This window comes from Acartia tonsa, chromosome 9 (genome assembly GCF_053477335.1).
Source record: "Acartia tonsa isolate MP-2025a chromosome 9, ASM5347733v1, whole genome shotgun sequence".
NCBI classification, from domain to species: domain Eukaryota; kingdom Metazoa; phylum Arthropoda; class Copepoda; order Calanoida; family Acartiidae; genus Acartia; species Acartia tonsa.
Genome location: NC_137268.1, coordinates 15,535,768 through 15,558,218, shown reverse-complemented (window position 1 = coordinate 15,558,218; position 22,451 = coordinate 15,535,768). Strand labels below are relative to the sequence as shown.

The following is a 22,451-nucleotide window of genomic DNA, read 5'->3' as shown; positions in this document are numbered from 1 at the left end:
AATTTATAACTTTAACTTTTATGTAAATACACTTTTTACATAATAAATGATATCACAAAAAGTTTGGTGATTTCCCTTTAAGTTCCTGTAGAGCACTGAAACAACCCCCCCCCCCCCCCTCTTAGTTTTAAATAAATTGGAAATTAGAAGTACAGGTAGCGCTAGTTTTTTTTCCTGTAACAAATTCTGTGATCCTTCGGGGCTATCCACCAAATGTAACCTAACTTAAAGTAATACAAAAAACTTACCCCTCTCCCCCTCCAGTTTTAATTTATTTTTTAAAAGGGGGGGGGGAGGTACTGTCCTCGACTAGGCACTTAGAGGGATATCACCAAAATTTTTGTTTTATCCCGCAGTTACTCTTCAACTATCTGTCTTTCTGTTGAGTGATTATGAAAATTGTATTTACTCAGTTTTGATATCTAGGAGTGTCGTTCACATATCTACTTTGTATAGTTTTCTATGACATGAGCCTCTATTCATAATAGAGGTATTCACTGATTCAGTTATAAATGCATTTTTTTATTTATGTGTTATTATTGTCAGAGGGAGGGAGTGGCATTTGACTGTAAAATACATTAGTAGGTACCCAAATCTAAATCTAAATTATTGCCTTAAAAACTTTTGGTATTTTTTGAATTGTGATTTTTTGGTTCTAAACCAAAAGTGTTGAAACTTTTCAACCAATAATTTTAATCTTAAGAAGTCATATATTTGGTTATCATCATGGCATTTGGGTTGTAAATTAATGTTCGTTCATTGTCTTATCCCTTAGATTCCTGTAGTATTAAACTGCTCTCGGTGTATTGTTCATGGCCTGGATCTTCCTTGTTATAATTAACAGACAACTTATAACATTAAGTGTTTTATTTTAAGAATTGTATAAGGGGGCAACTTATATTCAATTTTATAAATTGTCATTTGATATGACAGTACTAAAAATTGTGTTCTACTAGATCAAATAAATTATAGTTATGTATAATACAAACTATTACGATGTTTATTTGTCAGTCTGTCTGAAGCTAAAGACTTCGATAACCGCTGGACCGACAAAGTAGTGTTTCTCAGGGTATATACAATACATTCTGTGAAATTCCCCCCCCCCCCCTTCAAAAAAAATGATCGGCCATATATATATAATTTAAAGGGATAGTTTTACGAAGTGCATTTAAAAAAAAATAGTGAACTGTAAGTTTTTTCTATTTTAAATAACGCATTAGTGCATAATATAAAGTTATTGATTAAAATTAAAAGATTTGACCAGGGATTTTCCTTAAAAAATGAGTTTTTCATTTTTATTTTCAACTTCGTTACATGTTATATATGGCAAAAACTTTATTGTCATAAATACAACTTTAGATAGCATTTACTAGTTAATAGAACTTCAAACTTTTTATACAACAAAAATACATAGCAACAAAGAATGACCAATAAAATATTTAGTATAGTACTTAGAGTAGTGATCTTTTTATATGTCTTAGTAGAATATATTAGGCATTGGATAGATATGATATGATATGTGATAAAGAAGTTTAATATTGACCATTGAACTTTTTTTATTTGACAATATCTAAAAAAGTTAGTGATTTGCAACATAAATTACATGAGAATGGTCTTTAATATATATTATATGTAAGTAAACCGGACGGTTTTCTTTATTTTTTTAAAAAGAATCTATAGAAAACCTGTCCTATAATGAACCGGACGTTATTTTTTATGTTTTTTAAGTAACTTGTCCCAAGGGGAACCCCTGTTCAATTTTTTTATAACTCTTGTGAAATATGTGGAAAAAGATTCTCTCATATTGGTGTTTTGGCTATACATATTTGGAAAAAAATAAACCATTCTCATGTAATTTATGTGGCAAATCACTTTAACTTTTTTAGATATTGTTAAATAAAAAAAGTTTGGTCTGGTCAATGTTAAAATTTCTTTAACATATAATCATATAAATCCAATGCCTAATATATTCTTCTAAGACATATAAAAGTTCACTACTCTAAGTACCTTAACTCTTTAAATACACTTCGTAGAACTATCCCTTTAAACAGATAGGGGGTTAACTTGAAGTGTAATATGTGTTCCATTATGAATCCCTCTTGGGGGGCGAAGCCACTAGTTTAGTTATATATTAAAACTTTAGAGTTGCTACGTTATATTTAAAAAATATTACTAAACAGATCAAACACCTCTTAATAAAAATAAGTATTAAAAATTATGTTTTTATTTTCTTAACTAAGAAACAAAAGAAAAATCTTATCAAAAAAGAAGGAAAAGCAAGTTTTTTTAAGTGGAGATTCCATTCGCCCCTAAATAAATTCTGGCCATCCCCTACTTCAATTATCACTTTAGCAAAATTGGGGATGTAAAGCAATGTATTAAAGTTATTATGAAACGAGTACCTAGATAAATTTATTTTTAGATTGGAGTAAACAAAATATAGGAGGAAGTCCAAACTTAGATGAGAAATCCTATAGGTAATTTTTCCTACTTAATCACTTTGTCTTGTGAGTGAAACAATATATTTTATCTAGCTGCAAAGCTGATATTAATGGATGTATAATTTACGTGGATATAATGATTCGATAGGGGAAACATTTTCGTCAATTTAGCTTGCCAACATGGAAAGACAGCATTTATTAGTCAGTTCTGTCATTCAGTAGGAGGGGAGGGGGTGGATGGGTGTTTTAGTTTATAAACATGTCCTTTAAGATCCCTGCAATAATAGAAGCAAATTATAATAGAAGAAGTAAAATAGATGCAAACTTCTTACAATGATTCGAATGTTTTACATATATACTAAAATCCTAGAGAAGCTTCGCTACTAACTATTATACTAATATGAATATTTTGTTATTGCAGTAGTCGAAGTGAATCGGAAGAGCCGGTTGTCTGTCATTGTTACTCAGACCTAGCCATGTATATTTCAAGTAAACATGTTCGCTCATCTGCCATAGGTAAAATTATTAATATCTATCCTTATAATGTCACTATAAATAAGCAACAGGATCTCTGTGTATGTGTCTGTTCCAAAGAATATCGCTAACCGCTGAACCATATGGTTCTCCTTTACAATGTAGCTTCTCATAAGTCATTGGTAGGTTTTTAATTATTTTGGGGAAGGGTAACACCACCTTTCCAAGAGATATCGCCCCTAGAAAAAAAATTACCCCCCTTCCCACCCTAGCGGCTAGTGTTTTATTAGTAGTAGTAAGGGTGTTTTGTTTGAAGCTTATTGTCTCTTTTCTTACTGAACCGATTGTGTTTTCTATTTTAGGCAAGCTTCACATAGAATCTTTGATTGGCTTAGGCTATTTTTTATTGTCTTGAGATTTAAGCTTTTATTCTATCGCCTTTCTACACCTTCAAATACAAAGCCATAGTTTTGACAAAATCGTCTAGAATGTTTAAAATACTTTCCAAGAAAAACGATTATTTATCAATATTTACAAATTTTAAAATCCACGTTTTGTTTATTTGGCAGTTTTTTTAGTTGCAAAGCTTCTCTAAAAGTAAGAAAAACTAGTGCAAGGTCTTTTTTAGTGGTGTTTTAGCAAGTGTAGGATCCTTAGGAAAATATTCAATAGACAACCAACCACTTTTATATGCACGGCCTGTGTCTGTAAGCTTCATTGTTAGTGGTTGTACTAAGTTGCGCCTGGTTATTTGCCAATGTATTCCCCCTTTTATATTGTATATTAGTTGCTTTGACGAGGTTTAGACCAAGACTCGATCCCTTAAACTTCCTGATAACAAAGGATGCGTTTTAATGAATCAAAAATAATATCTAATATCGTTCACATAAAAAAAATCATATAACTTTGTTGTCGTTGCTTCGTTACTCATGACGCCATAGTTGTCCTTGTCGAAAGATATTTTTATTTGATTAATTTATGAAAAACTTTCTACAACTTTGCTGAAAATTCAATATTTGTTATTTTTAATCAAAATTAAAGTTCACGTTGCATTAGATTGGAAGTTTGGCTATGTTTATAATATTCTTGTAGATTTTTCCCTAAATAAAGTAAATAATTAATTTTTTGTGTGTCTTTAAGATCTCGTTAATAGAAGAATCAATTAGGTTCTCTTAAATAGAGGGTTTACAATGATTCACGGATGGTTCTAGGCTATTTTGTTTAAAATTAATAGTCTTCAGATGGTTTAAGACTGTTTTTTAAACCTCTTCCAGACCTGCTATGAGAAGAAGAAAAACAACAGATTATCAATATATTCTCACTCTATACTTGTAAATATGCATGTACAGCTTTTCTTTATTGTATGGTTTCATTCTTGATATTATAAGGAAAATCTTTTAATAAAGAATACTTTAAAGTTTTAATAAACTCATCATTGGTTTTCTATGAAAATAATTAGAGTCAAAACAATTTGCTTTTTTATGATATAGAAACAATTATTTACTCAAGCCTTTAATTTGAATTTAAAATATAACAAATTTAAAGCGTTCTTTGTGAGGGACGATTTATCGTCCAAAATAGCTTCGAGGACCCTTTAGAAGCTACATTGTAAAGAAAAATCAGAACGGTTCATAGGTAATTTTTGATTGATTTTCCAGTTTCTTAGGGTTTATACTGTTACACATTATTAACCATGATTTTGACATCATTTTATTTTGAACACAATATCCTAAGAAATTCTATGTAATATGCAAAAAAGTATTTAACTTTTTTGTATAACCACCTCGTACCTTGCTAAAATATCATGCTAGGTGAGAGGGGTAAATATGATACAAATTTTCATATAAACATAAATATAAAATAAAGTTAGTCTTTACTAAAATAGTATTAATTAAAGTAATTGTAAGCAAAAATAATTTAAAAATATTTTTGCAAAGTTTATACTTTATTGTGCAGTCAGGCTAAACTTGTGTGCAAGACAAAAGAGAGAGTGGGGGGGGGGTAAGTAGGGAGGGTTGGGGAGTGATCCAGGATCTTGCCATGAAAAGAATGCCAGTAGGAGTCTAGGCCTAACTTTCAAAGAGATCAGACATGCCTAGTACTCTCTACTTACTGCATGATTTAGGCTAAACTTTCAAGCTTAAATATGTTGCTGTATGTAATTGAACTTATATTCTTATATCAATACTTTTAAAATAAAATTCAGAAATAATCATACATCTAGTGTTCAATAAGTAAGTCTTAAGGGTGATAGAAAAATTAAACATTTAAATAGGCAGTTAGGCAGTTGAACACAGGCCTTTAAACTACACACTCCAACCTAAAAATGTCTTATAGAAAATACACTTGAAATTAAATATTCAATGTATTCCAGTAGATAGAAAATAGGAGAAGATTAATATTTTGGTTAATACTCTTTAAAGGTTTAATCTTAAAGATGTGTTAACTCTATTCAATATTCATAATGATTTAAATAATCAAGGTATTGAATACTGTTAGGAATTATTTTAGTTGGTTATCTTTTGGATTTAAGTTCAAAAGAGATATCAACTTTGAATTATAAGCTAGTGTATAAAAAAACCTAGTTTATATTTCACATTGTAGTACATATTTTAGTTGGTTATCTTTTGGATTTAAAAGGTCCAAAAGAGATATCAACTTTGAATTATAATCTAGTGTCCAAAAAACCTAGATTGTATATTCATACTTTTGTAATTATTTTAGTTAATTATCTTTTGGATTTAAAAGGTCCATAAGAGATATTAACTCTGTTTTTATTTGTATAATCTTAGATAAATGACATATTATATCTAATAGATATGTTATTTGATCTAAATGTATAACCCCTGTTGAATATTCATTGATAAATTATTAATTTTTAGTATAATATACTACATTATACCCTGACTTAACAAAAAAGTAGTCAGTTGACTAGCCAAGGCTAGGGGGAGTGTTTACATATAGCTCCCTTAGATACCTAATGTTTAATTAATAATAATAACATTAGTAATAATCAAACCAACAACTTACCCCTTACACACCCCCCCCTGTCCTATCCTAGAAAGGCTGTCCATATTTTTAAACTGGAGGCTTAGGGGTAGGGTGGAGGTTGTATTTTTATGTGAGGAGGGGGTTAAGTTTAGTTGGAATAGTTGTGGCTCCCCGACATTTAATTGACACCTAAATGACATTATATTATGATTTCAAGTTGAAGTTGGAAACCAATGAAAATCTTTTGATTTCCCTTCAAGTGGAACTTTATGCGCTATCCTATACATGCAATATAACATTGCACAATTAGCCTGGGTTTGAAATTCTAGTAAGATGCAAAGCTTATCCTCTGTTCTATTTCTGTTTCTCCTGACACTATTAGTCATAATTGCTTAGATTTTTTACAATCCTGAGTTTTATCATACTTGTTCATTAAAGGGAAATTGCCTCAATTCTAAACAATCTGCTTCAAATGATAAACTTTCAACCCCTCCAAATCCAAACAATTACAATAAAAAAGAAGATTACACATAATTATTTGTTTTAATGTTTGTAAAAATATTTTCTCTATTCCTATATAATTTTAGCACCTATAACTTTTTTACAATTAATATTTCCTGTCTTAGTAAATAATGCAAAATAAACATTTTTTTATAGTAATGTTTAGAAAGATTCTTTTACAATTTTATTAAAAACTAACATGAATATCTTAAAATGTGTCTTATTATATTAGGAAAATGGCTATTCTTTGAGTTGCCTTTTGAAGAACCTAAAGGTCCGGGTTCAAAGAAAAGGGTGCAATTCATAGGAAAGCCTAGTCGTTGATAATTAGCTATTAAGTATATATTATTATTGTTCTTAAATGTTTTGTGCTTTGAAATGGGATTCTATTTGCAGAATTCAAATTTTAAAATACAAAACATTACCAAAAGGTAATTTTTAGTAATTAATGTTGATTAAATGGCTACTATTTTTATTGTTTCTGAGACACCCAAATAGGTAGTGTTCATGTCTCAGGTAGCATGTTTGTGACTAAAATGGGATGAAAAGACAAAACAGTCTCAAATAATCAAATTTTAGACACAAAACTTCTATGGTTAAAGTTTTGCCTTTTTGGAGCTTTTGAGACTCTCTCGAGGGACTTTTGAGCTCTGAACTGGTAGAAATATTGTAAGATAGTAAAGTAAAATTGTACCTTTTTTGGAATTCAAAGAAATGTTGAAATATTCCTTTGGAGTTTAAGACTGGGACAATTATAAAACAGTATAAAAAAAAAAAAGGATAGCAAAAGCAAAAAAAAATCAAAAAAAAAAAAAAGGTGATGGGTTTATATTCAATCAACAAATTATAATTTTTTCACTGATGTGTACAAATTCCCCCCGGGAATTGTTCAACACATTTTTGGGGGAAATTTTATGTTACACATTATTAACCATGATTTTGACATCATTTTATTTTGAACACAATATCCTAAGAAATTCTATGTAATATGCAAAAAAGTATTTAACTTTTTTGTATAACCACCTCGTACCTTGCTAAAATATCATGCTAGGTGAGAGGGGTAAATATGATACAAATTTTCATATAAACATAAATATAAAATAAAGTTAGTCTTTACTAAAATAGTATTAATTAAAGTAATTGTAAGCAAAAATAATTTAAAAATATTTTTGCAAAGTTTATACTTTATTGTGCAGTCAGGCTAAACTTGTGTGCAAGACAAAAGAGAGAGTGGGGGGGGGGGTAAGTAGGGAGGGTTGGGGAGTGATCCAGGATCTTGCCATGAAAAGAATGCCAGTAGGAGTCTAGGCCTAACTTTCAAAGAGATCAGACATGCCTAGTACTCTCTACTTACTGCATGATTTAGGCTAAACTTTCAAGCTTAAATATGTTGCTGTATGTAATTGAACTTATATTCTTATATCAATACTTTTAAAATAAAATTCAGAAATAATCATACATCTAGTGTTCAATAAGTAAGTCTTAAGGGTGATAGAAAAATTAAACATTTAAATAGGCAGTTAGGCAGTTGAACACAGGCCTTTAAACTACACACTCCAACCTAAAAATGTCTTATAGAAAATACACTTGAAATTAAATATTCAATGTATTCCAGTAGATAGAAAATAGGAGAAGATTAATATTTTGGTTAATACTCTTTAAAGGTTTAATCTTAAAGATGTGTTAACTCTATTCAATATTCATAATGATTTAAATAATCAAGGTATTGAATACTGTTAGGAATTATTTTAGTTGGTTATCTTTTGGATTTAAGTTCAAAAGAGATATCAACTTTGAATTATAAGCTAGTGTATAAAAAAACCTAGTTTATATTTCACATTGTAGTACATATTTTAGTTGGTTATCTTTTGGATTTAAAAGGTCCAAAAGAGATATCAACTTTGAATTATAATCTAGTGTCCAAAAAACCTAGATTGTATATTCATACTTTTGTAATTATTTTAGTTAATTATCTTTTGGATTTAAAAGGTCCATAAGAGATATTAACTCTGTTTTTATTTGTATAATCTTAGATAAATGACATATTATATCTAATAGATATGTTATTTGATCTAAATGTATAACCCCTGTTGAATATTCATTGATAAATTATTAATTTTTAGTATAATATACTACATTATACCCTGACTTAACAAAAAAGTAGTCAGTTGACTAGCCAAGGCTAGGGGGAGTGTTTACATATAGCTCCCTTAGATACCTAATGTTTAATTAATAATAATAACATTAGTAATAATCAATCCAACAACTTACCCCTTACACACCCCCCCCTGTCCTATCCTAGAAAGGCTGTCCATATTTTTAAACTGGAGGCTTAGGGGTAGGGTGGAGGTTGTATTTTTATGTGAGGAGGGGGTTAAGTTTAGTTGGAATAATACCTAAGTAGTCATGAAGTAGGTTAAGACTTTTTTATATAGCCACTAGGGATATCAAGCTCCACGTTCAATTATGACTTGACCCGCTACTCATTATTACCTCATTCTCGCAGAGTATGGCAGGTGTCCCGAATTAAGTCACCGCAATGAATGATGCTCTCTGCAGGGGAGCTTGGGATAAGGGTAGTACTGATATTATGTATGTTATCGAGATCCTTGGTTACAAACACACAGACTGAATCACAGACTCCTGATACTTTAATATAAGAATAAATTTGGATTATTTCTAATAGTATGATATGAGAGTGTGTAAATTTACAATTTCACAGAAATGGCAAATTTATGTTTTACAGTGGGTGGTTACATTCATTACATGTGCAGACATCCTCTGATAATTTTTATTAAACATTTAAATTCGTGTCAAGTATATCTTCAAAACAGATTAGTGTCTATTGTATTAGAACCGGTTCTGAGCCAAATTGAAAAATCATATATCGTATCGTATTGTAGACAACTTCCCAAAATAAAAAAATAAAAATCATAATATTTACACCAGTTTTGTTAGCCTGGGACCTCGGCTAACAAAACTGGTTTGGTTTTATCCTTAAATTTTTCATGTTAATATCCGTGGAAATCTATTATAATACTATGCGATAGAAACTACTATTTTTAAAACAAGGATGAAAACAACCATAAGTAGCGAAGCAAAGGTATTTAAAACTATTTTCAATATCAATGAAATATTACAAAGAGTTAGCTATATCGTGATTACACATTAATCAAAGGAAATTTTCAAGAAATTTTATTTAAAATAGAAAAAACTATATTTTCCTCCCAAAGAAATTTTACTCCCCGCCCCCCCCCCCCCCCCCCATGGCATTGTGATTTAAGTATTATGAACAATTGTATCCATCGCCGCATAAACAGCAACAATAAAATATACAGGGAGAGGATATTGGACTGAAAATTACACTGGAACCATAAGCTTTATAACCACGTTATCTCATTCGTTGACTTTATAAAATTGGGTACCTTAATAGAAAAAAGAAATGTCCAAAGTTTTCAACAAATGATTTTAATCTATAGAAGTGGGTTTTCATCATATGAGATTTATATCAAATCATTGTATTATCCCTTAAGATCCCTGCGTATATAGATATAAATCGAAAAGTCGACAAGTTTTTATTAGAAATTGATATTGATATAAACATTTATTGGAATATTATGCATAGCAATCGTTTTAAACAGCAAAGCTACTCTATTATTAGGGTCTGTTTGTCGTTTTAAAAGAAAGATTTTCTTTTCTTTTCTGAAAGGTATGGTATATTTATATGTGTAAATTCTGTAATTTAGGCCATTTTGCATGATTTTTAGCCACATTAGATCTATTTTCTTCTGTCTGTTTTTGTTCAGTAAGAAAGTACATACCTAATCAATAGATTTATATTCTTAATTAACTTTTGAAAAGGTTTTTACATAATCGACCTTTTTAAATTCTACTTACGAATTTCATACCTACCTATTATTTTAAACTCTGGGAAATATTTTAAAATCTAAATAAGGTTGTACAAACCAGCAACGTCCAAATAATGTTGATCTACAGGGGGGGTATTTTTGTTTATCTTTATATGGTGTCACTTTGTCGTTCATTGTCTTATCCCTTATCTTATCCTTAGTTTTAGTTTTATTTTTCCATTTCCTTGTTAATCAAATATTTTTTTGTTAATTTGATTCAGATTAACAAAAATATATTTGTGGATTTTTCTTCATGTTTTTTTTTCACGTTGTCTGTCTGAACGTCCGTCAGTTTGTATCGCTAGTTGTATGAATGTGATTTTTCTCTGCCGCAATTTAAGATAATCGGCTGAAATTTTTTTAAATGTTCCCTTTACCAATAAGCAATATATAATACAAAGTAAAATGATGTCTATCCGTCTGTCTGTCTGTCCGTATGTTCGTCTCTTAAGATCTCGGTAACCACGGAATCGATCGGATTCTTCTGTTCAGGGAATATACCTACTGGTCCTGTGGTGGTTTTAGGCTATTTTCTTGGGGGGGGGGGTAACACCCCCAACCCCCCCAAAAACAATTCCCCCCCTCCATTTTTTTTGCTGAAGATTTCCTTGGTCCTTTTACGAATTTCGCCAAAAAAAAATTTTTATCACCTGTTGGGGAAAAGCCCCTAGGGGTTAGGAGCGAATCCGCTAGTTAGTATATAATTTATTTGTTTAACAGATTTACTCTTTATTTATGACCTTTCAAGTCTGCTTTTTAAATTGCCATGTTCGTAACTTCTTCCAGTTTTCTTTGTGCTTCTCTACTTATGGATGTTGAAGAGCAATTCTAAAAAACATTAGGCATCTCTACAATTTACAGTCCAATGTCCCCTCCCTCAGTGCCTTTAAAAAATTTATGTAATTTTCTAATCTGATTCAGAGGTTTTTATTTTATAATGTTTTAATTGAAACCCACGCACACAAAGCAAAATCACTAAGTTTTCATGTTATGCTAGACACAATAGGATCTTAGTCCGTTAATACCGAAGGATCTCGCTAACCACTGAACCCATAAGGTTCTCCTTCACAATTTTGCCTCTCATAGGTCCTGGGAAGGTTATTACTATTTTAAGTGCGGATGGGGAAGATTTTTATTTTTCTTCTTGAAGCTTAAATAAAAATGGAAGGGGGTGGATTCAACCCACCACCACCTTAAGTGCCTCTAGATTTTAATATAGTAGAATGATATTAATTTGTATGATTAATCTTATTGATTTATGCTGGAGTAAAACAAGGATGTTAACATCCATAATATGCAAAAAGACCACAATTGTAAAATCATTTAGCAAAATATCAAGTCAAATATTTCTCACCAAAAATTTCAGCTTTGTTTCTTAATAGAAGCTGAGAAAATTAAGTTTCCCCTTATTCGTAACGATAAACATACGGTCGGTTCAATGCCGTACAAATGTGAAGGGTGAAATGAGGGTTTTTAAAGGTTCGGGGGGAAATGGGTACATCCTTAATATGTTTGAAGGGATTGCAATAAAAACAATTATCTGCAACAGCAGCTAAGTAAATAGAGTTTTTTTTAAAACTTTTCTGGCTGACTGACGGCCATATATAACTGGCCTAACTACAGTTGAAATTATGTTTCTAAATATAATAGTTTCCTTTTTTTAAATATAATATATGTAACAGCTTAAAGTACCAATTAAAAAATTCATGAAATTTACTCAATATATGCATTTATGTAAACTTAAGATAAGTATTTATACAAAAACATAGACATAATATGTTTTAAACCAAAAAAAGTAGCGAAAATACTCTAAGTTTGAATATACACAACTGTCCGTCAGTGTAAAAAGAAAACCGCTAGGCTGCTATTACAGCGACTCTTCTTTCATTGTTTCTTTGCAGTTTCACATTTTACCTCATTTTAGCAAGGCATATAATCGTTATCAGATTTTAAAAATGATGTAGGTGCATTCATCTGATTTTAATGCTTATTTTTAGGAGAACAAGGTACAATGTTCAAACTAATTCATTTCTATGTACGTCGCTAAAGTTATTTCTCTGCTAAATTGTAACACCACTATTTTAGCTGATTACTTCTAAAATAAAGCACTTGAAAATTTATATTTTAACTGAAATTGATACAAATGAATCAAAATTTTCTCAATTCATATTACTTCACAGAAATTTAATCTCTCAATAACAATAGATATTTACATTTCAATATGCATAAAAACAAGAAAATTAAGAGTTTTATTTTAATTACTTTTTGAAAAGAAGGTGTATCAACTTTTTCACATTTTATTTAAGACTAGCGGCTTCGCCCCTAGCCTCTAGGGGCTTCGCCCTATATAGTTTTGGGAAGTCAACCCTCCTTAATAGAAATATTCAAAAAATTATTCTTTGTTTAATTACTCTGTGGTAAAATTAAACCCAGGTTGTGCGCTTTATGCACAAAAATTTTAATTTGCAGGGTGGCCACAATGTACGGATGTACGGAAATGTACGGATTTTTAAAAAAGTGCTAAAAAAAATGTACGGATTGTACGGATTTTTCATTTTGGTGTACGGAATTTCCGAGCATGGTGTCATAATTAGTGTATTATCTTTAAAAATTAAGTAAAATGTATCATTTTTTGGGATCATGAAAAGAAAACGAAGTTTCCGGTTTCGTCGTTTTTTTCACAGTAGCCTTTCTCCTATTTCTAGCCCCTGTGGGGGGCTCTAGCCCTGCGGGGCATATTTTCTAACCCTGTGGGGCAATCATTGACATTTAATTAACCTAACCTAACCTAAAATAACCCTTCAAAAGCTGCTGTGAAAAAATACGATGAAACCGGCAACTTCGTTTTCTTTCCATGATCCATTTTTTGTTCTGTATCATTATAATATTTGTAAGTTACATTTAGATTTCACGGGAACCAGTTTGGACAAGAATGGTGTACCAGAAGTTGAATTATTCAAACTATTCAAGATTTGTCTTCAAAGTTTCTATTCAAGGGGGGGGGGGGAAGTTCTGACACTTTTGCGTAAACAGTGATTATAGGCTTTGTCTTTGGAGTGAGAGGATAGGTTATTTGACAAAAAAGTTTCCTTTTGGGATGTAGTTTTCCTATTTTTAAAAAAATTTTGGATTCGGCCTCCAGGTTCCGGTACTCCAGGCCTCCAGGTGGATTCTGGACAAGTAAAAAAAAATTTCAAGTAAGAACAAAACTTATTTAACAAAAGTAGCTTCTTTATAGATGGTATTAACTAATTTGAAGAAAATTTTGAAATCGGGCTCCAGGTTCAGGTACTGCAGGCCTCCAGGTGGATCCTGGACAGGTAAAAATTGAAAATTTTTACTTTAAAAGTTAGAACAAAACTTATTTAACAAAAGTAGCTTCTTTATAGATGGTATTGACTAATTTTAAAAAAAATTTGAAATCGGGCTCTAGGTTCAGGTGCTGCAGGCCTCCAGGTAGATCCTGGACAGGTAAAAATTGAATTTTTTTACTTTAAAAGTAAGAACAAAACTTATTTAACAAAAGTGGCTTCTTTATGGATGGTAGGAACTAATTTGTAGAAAATTTTGAAATCGGGCTCCAGGTCAAGGTACTGCAGGCCTCCAGATGGATCCTGGACACGACAGGTAAAAACTGACATTTTTTTCTATTAAAGTTAGAACAAAACTTATTTAACAAAAGTTGATACTTTATGGATGGTATTAACTAATTTAAAGAAAATTTTGAAATTGGGCTCCAGGTTCAGGTACTGCAGGCATCCAGGTAGATCCTGGACGGGTAAAAATTGAAAATTTTTACTTTAAAAGTTAGAACAAAACTTATTAAACAAAAGTAGCTTCTTTAAAGATGGTATTATCTAATTTAAAGAAAATTTTGAAATCGGGCTCCAGGTTCAGGTTCTGCAGGCCTCCAGGTAAATCCAGGACAGGTAAAAATTGAATTTTTTACTTTAAAAGTTAGAACAAAACTTATTTTACAAAAGTGGTTTCTTTATAGATGGTATTAACTAATTTGAAGAAAATTTTAAAATCGGGCCCCAGGTCAAGGTACTGGTAGGATCAAGGAACAGGTAAAAACGGAAATTATTTACTATTTAAGTTAGGAAAAAAGGGGGGAGGCGGATGTGCCACTTTTTGAAACCAAAAGTAAAACGTGAATGATCTCAGCCCATAAAATAGTTACAGCTCTAAAATTCGGCACGGCAGTCGCTTTTGTGGAGAACAATATGGAACTGTGAAGAAACGGCGGCGGAACCGCCGCTGCCGCTGAAAACCGCCGTTTCCCGCCGATTTTTTCCCTTTTTTAAACTTAAAATATTTCAAACATGTCAATATTAAAAAAAATTGCAAGTGTAAAATCTTACAAGTGTCAAGTGAAAATATAAGCCAAATTTTTGTGAAAAAAATACTTTTTCTCAGATGATTGAAAATTGTTTATTATGGCGAGAAAAAGCAAAAAAAATACGGCGAAAAACGGCGGTTTTCGGCGGTAGCGGCGGTTCCGCCGCCGTTTCTTCACAGTTCCATATTATTCTCCACAAAAGCAACTGCTATGCCGAATTATAGAGCTGTAACTCTTTTATGGGCTGAGATCATGCATGTTTTACTATTGTTTTCAAAAAGTGGCACATCCGCCTCCCCCCTTTATTTAACAAAAGTTGTTACTTTTTAGCTAGTATTACCTAATTTGAAGAAAAAGACGAAATCAAGTTTTGTTCTAACTTTATTAGGAAAAATTTTTAGTTTTTATCTGTCCAGGATCCACCTGGAGGCCTGCAGTACCTGAACCTGAAGCCCGATTTTAAAATTTTCTTCAAATTAGTTCCTACCATCCATAAAGTATCAACTTTTGTTAAATAAGTTTTGTTCTAACTTTTAAACTAAAAAATTTCAATTTATACCTGTCCAGGATCTACCTGGAGGCCTGTAGTACCTAAACCTGGAGCCCAACTTCAAAATTTGCTTTAAATTAGTTAATACCATCCATAAGGTATCAACTTTTGTTAAATAAGTTTTGTTCTAACTTTTAAAGTAAAAAAATTCAATTTTTACTTGTCCAGGATCCACCTGGAGGCCTGCAGTACCTGAACCTGGATCAGTAATATTTGACATAAAATCACTTCACATAAATTCATTTCACATAAAACATTTGACATAAAGTATCATTTGACATAAACTCATTTGACATAAAGGTACATTTGACATAAAAACGTTTCACATAAACTCATTTGGCATAAAAGTACATTTGGCATAAAGATACATTTCATATAAAGGTATACTTGACATAAAGGTACATTTGACATAAAGGTACATTTCACATAAAGGTACATTTCACATAAAGGTACACTTGACATAAAGGTACATTTCACATAAAGGTACCCCGAGCATGGCAACCGGTGAACAGAATCTCAGTTCTGCACCACAAGCCTCGAACGACTGAAGTTCCCATGTCCATACAGTCATATTTATATGAAAATATTTTTAGAAGATTTTTGAATTTTTTTTGAAGATTTTCTTTTAATAATAAATAAAAATTTCTAAAATCTTTTTTAAAAAATGGAAAATCTTCAAAAAAAAATTCAAAAATCTTCTAAAAATATTTTCATATAAATATGACTGTATAGACATGGGAACTTCAGTCGTGCGAGGCTTGTGGTGCAGAACTGAGATTCTGTTCACCGGTTGCCATGCTCGGGGAAAAAAATGACTACCTCAGGTACACTTTGAAATGTATCTTTATGTGAAACGTTTTATGCCAAGTGTACCTTTATGTCAAATGTACCTTTATGCCAAGTGTACCTTTATGTCAAACGTACCTTTATGTCAAATGTACCTTTATATCATATGTACCATTATGTCAAATGTATCTTTATGTGAAACGTTTTTATGTGAAGTGTACCTTTATGGCAAATGTACCTTTATGGCAAATGTTTTTATGTCAAATGTACCTTTATGTGAAGTGATTTTATGCCAAATGTTTTATGTGAAATGAATTTATGTTAAATGATATTATGTCAAATATTACTGATCCCCTGAACCTGGAGCCCAATTTCAAAATTTTCTTTAAATTAGTTAATACCATCTATGAAGTATCAACTTTTGGTTAATAAGTTTTGTTCTAACTCTAATAGAAAAATTTTTCAGTTTTTACCTGTCTGGGATCCACCTGGAGACCTGCAGTACCTGGACCTGGAGCCCTATTTCAAAATTTTCTCCAAATTTGTTCCTACCATCCATAAAGAAACAACTTTTGTTAAATAAGTTTTGTTCTGGAGGCCTGCAGTACCTGAACCTGGAGCCCGATTTCTAAATTTTCTTCAAATTAGTTAATACTATCTATAAAGAAGCTACTTTAGTTAAATAAGTTTTGTTCTAACTTTTTAAGTAAAAAATTTCAATTTTTACCTGTCTAGGATCTACCTGGAGGCCTGCAGTACCTGAACCTGGAGCCCAATTTCAAAATTTTCTTTAGATTAGTTAATACCATCCATAAAGAATCAACTTTTGTTAAATAAGTTTTGTTCTAACTTTAATAGAAAAATTGATCTTGATCAGTACCTAGTATGAAACCAATTTTACTAAATAATATATTTACTACATAGTAGAAAAATGTACGGAAATGTACGGAAAAATGTACGGATTTTTTTTTAGCATGCACGGAAATGTACGGATTTTTTTTAAAAAGCTTGTGGCCACCCTGAATTTGTACAAATTAAACCCAGGTTGTTTGCCGTATACACAAAAATTTCAATTCGTAAAAATTAGACCTAGTTTGTTCGCATACACAAAAATTAAAATAAAAAAAAATATTTTGATTTTTTTTTGGGGGGGGGGATTCATGGGGGCTTCGCCTCATGTTGCAGTGGGGTTCCACAACCCCAATTACAGGTTTATGTTTTTAAAAAATTAAAAAAAAAAAAAATTTTGGAAGTGGGGATTTTTTTATTTTTTGGGGGGTTTGGGTGTCCCACACCCCAAGAAAATAGCTTAAAACCACCAGAGGACCAGTAGGTATATTCCTAGAAGGGTAGAGCCCAATTTGATCAGCAGTTACTGAGATTTTACAAAAAATGTAAAAAAAAAATTGGGGGTTTGGATTTTTTTATTTTTAGGGGGGTTGGGGGTGTCCCACCCCCCAAGAAAATAGCCTAAAACCACCACAGGACCAGTAGGTATATTCACTGAAGAGTAGAATCAAATCGGTTCAGTGGTTACCAAGATCTTAAGGGACAGACAGACAGACAGACAGACGGACAGACGGTCAGACGGACAGACATCGTTCTACTTTGTATTATAGATAGCTAGCCGGCTCTTTTAGTAAGTAGTAGATGTAAAATTTTTCATAGAATTCAGATATGCAATCGTTTTTTTGTAGATCTCTTATTTTTTAAGTAATTTAAGTTTTAAAAAAAAATAATTAAGTCGGTTTTAAGGTAATTATTGAAAAAATCAATTTTTTTAATCTCGGTTAAATAAAAACTTTAAACCTAAATATTTTATCAAACAGACATAAAAAAAATGGGTTCATATATACCTTTAGAATCAGAAAAATATTACGAATCCATTCTAAGCGAAATTGAAAAAGTTTTAAAAAATTGTAATAAAAAATAAAAAAAATAAAAAGTTTATTTTAAGAATTGTAACTACTAAACTAGCCAATCACAAATCGCGAAAATTGACGAATCGCGAAACTTAACCTATAAAGTTAACCAATAGAATTGCCAAAAAAAAGGAGAACGATCATACAATATATAAAACTAGCGGCTTCGCCCCTAGCCTCTAGGGGCTTTGCCCCAAGAGGTGATAAAAAAAAATTATGGCGAAAATCGTAAAGGACCATGGAAATCTCTTTAAAAAAAAAAAAAAAAAAAAAATTGGGGGGGGGACTTTTTGGTTTTTGGGGGGGTTGGGGGTGTCCCACCCCCCAAGAAAATAGCTTAAAACCACCACAGGACCAATAGGTAGATACCCTGAAGAGTAGAATCCGATCGGTTCAGTGGTTACCGAGATCTTAAGGGACAGACAGACAGACAGACAGATGGACAGACGGACAGACAGACATAGTTCTACTTTGTATTATAGACTAGCGGCTTTGCCCCTAGCCTCTAGGGGCTTTGCCCCAAGAGGTATAATTACATCTTTTATTACCTGGAGAGCCCCCACTCCACCACTATTTTAAATAATTAAAAGAAAAAATTGGTGGGGGGATTTTTTGTTTTGGGGGGTTAGGGGTGTCCCACCCCCTAAGAAAATAGCCTAAAACCACCCCAGGACCAGTAGGTATATTCCCTGAAGAGTAGAATCCGATCGATTAAGTAGTTATCGAGATCTTTAGGGACAGACAGACAGACGGACGGACAGACATCATTCTACTTTGTATTATAGATAGATACTACAATAAATATAGTGATATTACAGAACATGTAAAGAATGAAAAATTATGAACAAATATGCATCAGTCTGTTTATAAACTTCAAAACAATGCAGTTAAAAATACATTATTGTTTCTTGTGTTTAAAAAATATCTGCTACATTGCATTGTCTTTTGTTTAGGTTTTGTTCAGGTTTTATTCAAGCTAACCCTTTAAAGCCGAAAATTATGATTTTTAAAATAAACTTATATTTTTTATTTTAGTTTTATAAAAGTTTTTAAATTTTGCTTAGACTGGATTCGTATTATTTTTCTCATTCTAAAAGTATATATGAACACATACTTTTTATGCCTGTGAGAGGATATTTTTAATTTCAAAGATTTGATTAATCCGAGGTTAACAAAATAGATTTTTTCAATAATTACTTAACAGAATTTTAAAAGTAAGGTGTCAAATTAAAGATCTTACTATTTTTGTTCATGCTGGCCATTTTCTTCTTTTATTTTGTTGCGTTTTAGTACCTTAAAACCGACTTAATTATTTTTTTTTAAAAACTTAAATTACTTAAAAAATATGAGGTCTACAAAAAAACCGATTGCATATCTGAATTCTATGAAAAATTTTACATCTACTACTTACTAAAAGAGCCGGCTAGCTATCTTAAATAAAAAGTGAAAACGTTGATACAACTTCTTTGCAATAATAGGATTTCAGCAAGGAGGAAGGATCTCTCATTCGTTAGCTTAAAATATTTAGATACTTTTATTATATCTTTATCTTGATTTGTTGATGTTAAATTTTCGACTAATTATCTTAATTTACAGAAGCGGTAATAATCTGATGTGTACATTTATGTTTTATTCCTAAGATTTCTAATAAATATCAGTTATATAAAAACAAATACTTACGCGATCTTAACTAATCAAAAGTCTAACTAAATTGAATTCTATGAGAGCGCCACCTAGTGTATAATGCTAAAATTAAACAAAAACTCTGATAATACTTTTGCCCCCTAGTAATCATTAGTCTAATTAAATTTAATTCTATGGGAGCGCCACCTGTTGGCTAACATTAAAACTAAATATTGATATATTTCAGAGGAACCGCGCGAGCACAAAAATCTGTCTAACAAAAACTGGGAGTGCCTCCTAATGGCCAATAATGAAACTAAATATTAATATATTTCAGAGGAACCGCGCGCACATGGTAACAGCACAAACAATCTTGTAGAAGCTACAAACCTTCAAGTAAGTTGCTCAGCTACTCTATAATTAGTGTATGGTTATACGTCCAATCTTTATCAGTCGAAATAACCGTAATCACCTGGTTTATGGATTATTTTCTAAAAGTTTGCGTAACAATGCGGGGCCCATAACTACGTTGCTTTAAACCCGCATGGATACCTAACCTGACCAAAAGTAATAAACAAACTAACAAAAACTGCCTTTTTTCTTATTTACTATTTATTTCAAACACCCAAACCACCCCCTCCCCCGGTTTCTGCTCCCGATAAGGCACTTTAATTTTCATATAAAAAAAATTAATTTATAGGTGAGGTTAAACCCGGATTGTCCCGCCAGAACCCATATAGACCAGTGTACTTGTAACTTAGAGCTTGAACTTAAAGGTAGATAGATAGATAGGTAAAGAAATGTGGAAATATGGATAATCAGTTATATAGAAAAGTGGGGGTAAAGTCTCTTTGGTGGCAACGCCTCTTAATGGGCGATTAGTTGTATTTTAAAAATGGCTTTAGATAGGTTTTTTTTAGGTTAGGTTGGGTTATATTGGGGTAAGTGATTGCCCCGCAGGGTTAGAAATAGGAGAAAAGCTGCTGTGAAAATACGAAGAAACGGCCCTTAAGGGGCGTTGCCACAAAAGAGACTATACCCGATAAGTGTACTTGGAACCTAAAGCTTCAACTTAAAAATGTGTATGCTTTAAACAAGATATTTAATACTTAGAAATCGATATACACTTTAATTTTCCTTTAGTAAACAATATTACAACATAATATTTCGCTTACTTTAATAAATTTAACAACAAAAAATGCTTCAAATCACCGATGGATCGACTTGCTCTTGTTGTCTCTTTTTTATACATACCAATCGACTTGCTCTTGTTGTCTCTTTTTTATACATACCAATTAAAGGATACAGTCTTCTGGACTAAAGTGCAAAAGTACGAACGTACGTCGTATCCTTGGAAAATATAGCTGTTATGATTTTTATTTTAGTGCCAGAGGCCCCAGTAGAAGTGAGTGTTTCCCCGCCAAATCAAGAAACAGACCTTATTCTTAGAAACTTGGGCAACTTTCCCATTGATATTAGACAAAGGGGCTATCAAAAAGGTACATATGCATAAATTAGATGGATAGATAGACCCACAAAAATTATTGTTTAAAGTTTAGCTTTCCAGGAAGATTCTTACAAAATTGTTGTTTCTACTTTAAATCAAATAATATATTAAGACTCGATATATTTTTACTTGGATGTTGCACTAGATTTTTATGTACTCTGATAAAGTGATGCACGCAGTTGGCTGAAATAACGATACCTCCCATCAGTGTTTCGGAGCCGGAGCCGTGGAGCCGCCATATTTTTGTGGAGCCGGAGCCGTAATTTTCGTTAAAAAAACGGCTTCGGCTCCGGACTAGATAAATAAAGAGATTTTTTATAAATTATAATTTGGTAACTCTGTTTTGTCATGTGCAAATGCCCTTTTTAAGTTTTTCAAGTCCATTTTTGTCAAAAATTGAACTTTTAAAACCTTCAAAAGTCAAAAATAAAAAAAAAATATGTTTTTATGTTGGGAAAAATATATGTCGAATGTCGAGTTTTTCTTGATTTTAGGTCGGAGCCGGAGCCGTATTTCTAGATACGGCTCCGCGGAGCCGAAGCCGCACCAAAATCAAACGGCTCCGACACGCTGCCTCCCATCCACCCCCTTACCTCCTCCCCTACTGATTGAACTAACTGACCAATAAATGAGTTCCATATTAGCAAGCTAGGTTAACAACAGATTTTCCCCTGTGAATATATCCCCGTACATCCTATTTCCATTATATGCATTAAGGTACATTTCTTAAATCTTAAAATTCTTACCTACCACATTTAATTCAATATTTAAAACTAAAATTTAAAATGAGATACAGGTAAATTTTGTCTCTATAGATATTATTTATTGCAAATTTTGTATAAAATCTTAAATATATAACGCTCTATAACTATCTGCAAATTTTCATTAGTTTCATAATTTTAAGAATAAAAGGTACAATATTGATTAATATCAGCATAGTTTAAGAGTAAAAAATAAGTAAGACGACATCTTAAAAGCGAAAATCTTTAAAAATCGGGGGCAAACGAATATTGGCAATAATAAAGTGTCTTTTAATATTTAAAAAAATATGTTTAAAGCTAAAGATTTCAATGACTACTGAAATGATTGAGTTCTCCTTTAGACGTAAGCTTTATGTAGGTTTTGGCTATTTTATTTTTAGAAACATAGCCCAGGTTATTTTTCTGGCCTCTTCTTATTCTTTTTGAATACAAAGCACTTATATAATATATATGCATAAAAAAGGTAATATAAAAAATTTAATACTATATATATTTTTAGATGATTGGTTAGAAACAATAGAGTTTGGAAACAAGAATATTGATTACAATAGCGAGAACCAGAAAAATGATTCCCTTCGTTTGGTAAGATTATATACTTGTTATTAAGTAGCGTACCTACTAAAGGATTAAGGTCTTTTCTACCCG

The 22,451-nt window shown here is 31.5% G+C and overlaps 1 protein-coding gene across 1 annotated transcript in view; it reads left to right on the top strand.

Annotated features, from left to right (window-relative positions):
* ssh (Protein phosphatase Slingshot) overlaps window positions 1-22,451 on the top strand; it is a 62,988-nt gene that overhangs the window by 38,470 nt on the left and 2,067 nt on the right. Inside the window, exons 23-28 of the mRNA XM_080171936.1 lie at window positions 2,423-2,477; window positions 2,863-2,957; window positions 19,876-19,934; window positions 20,239-20,314; window positions 20,924-21,037; window positions 22,306-22,388. Of these exons, the coding sequence (XP_080028062.1) occupies window positions 2,423-2,477; window positions 2,863-2,957; window positions 19,876-19,934; window positions 20,239-20,314; window positions 20,924-21,037; window positions 22,306-22,388 (482 nt within the window). The remainder of the gene's footprint in view (window positions 1-2,422; window positions 2,478-2,862; window positions 2,958-19,875; window positions 19,935-20,238; window positions 20,315-20,923; window positions 21,038-22,305; window positions 22,389-22,451) is intronic.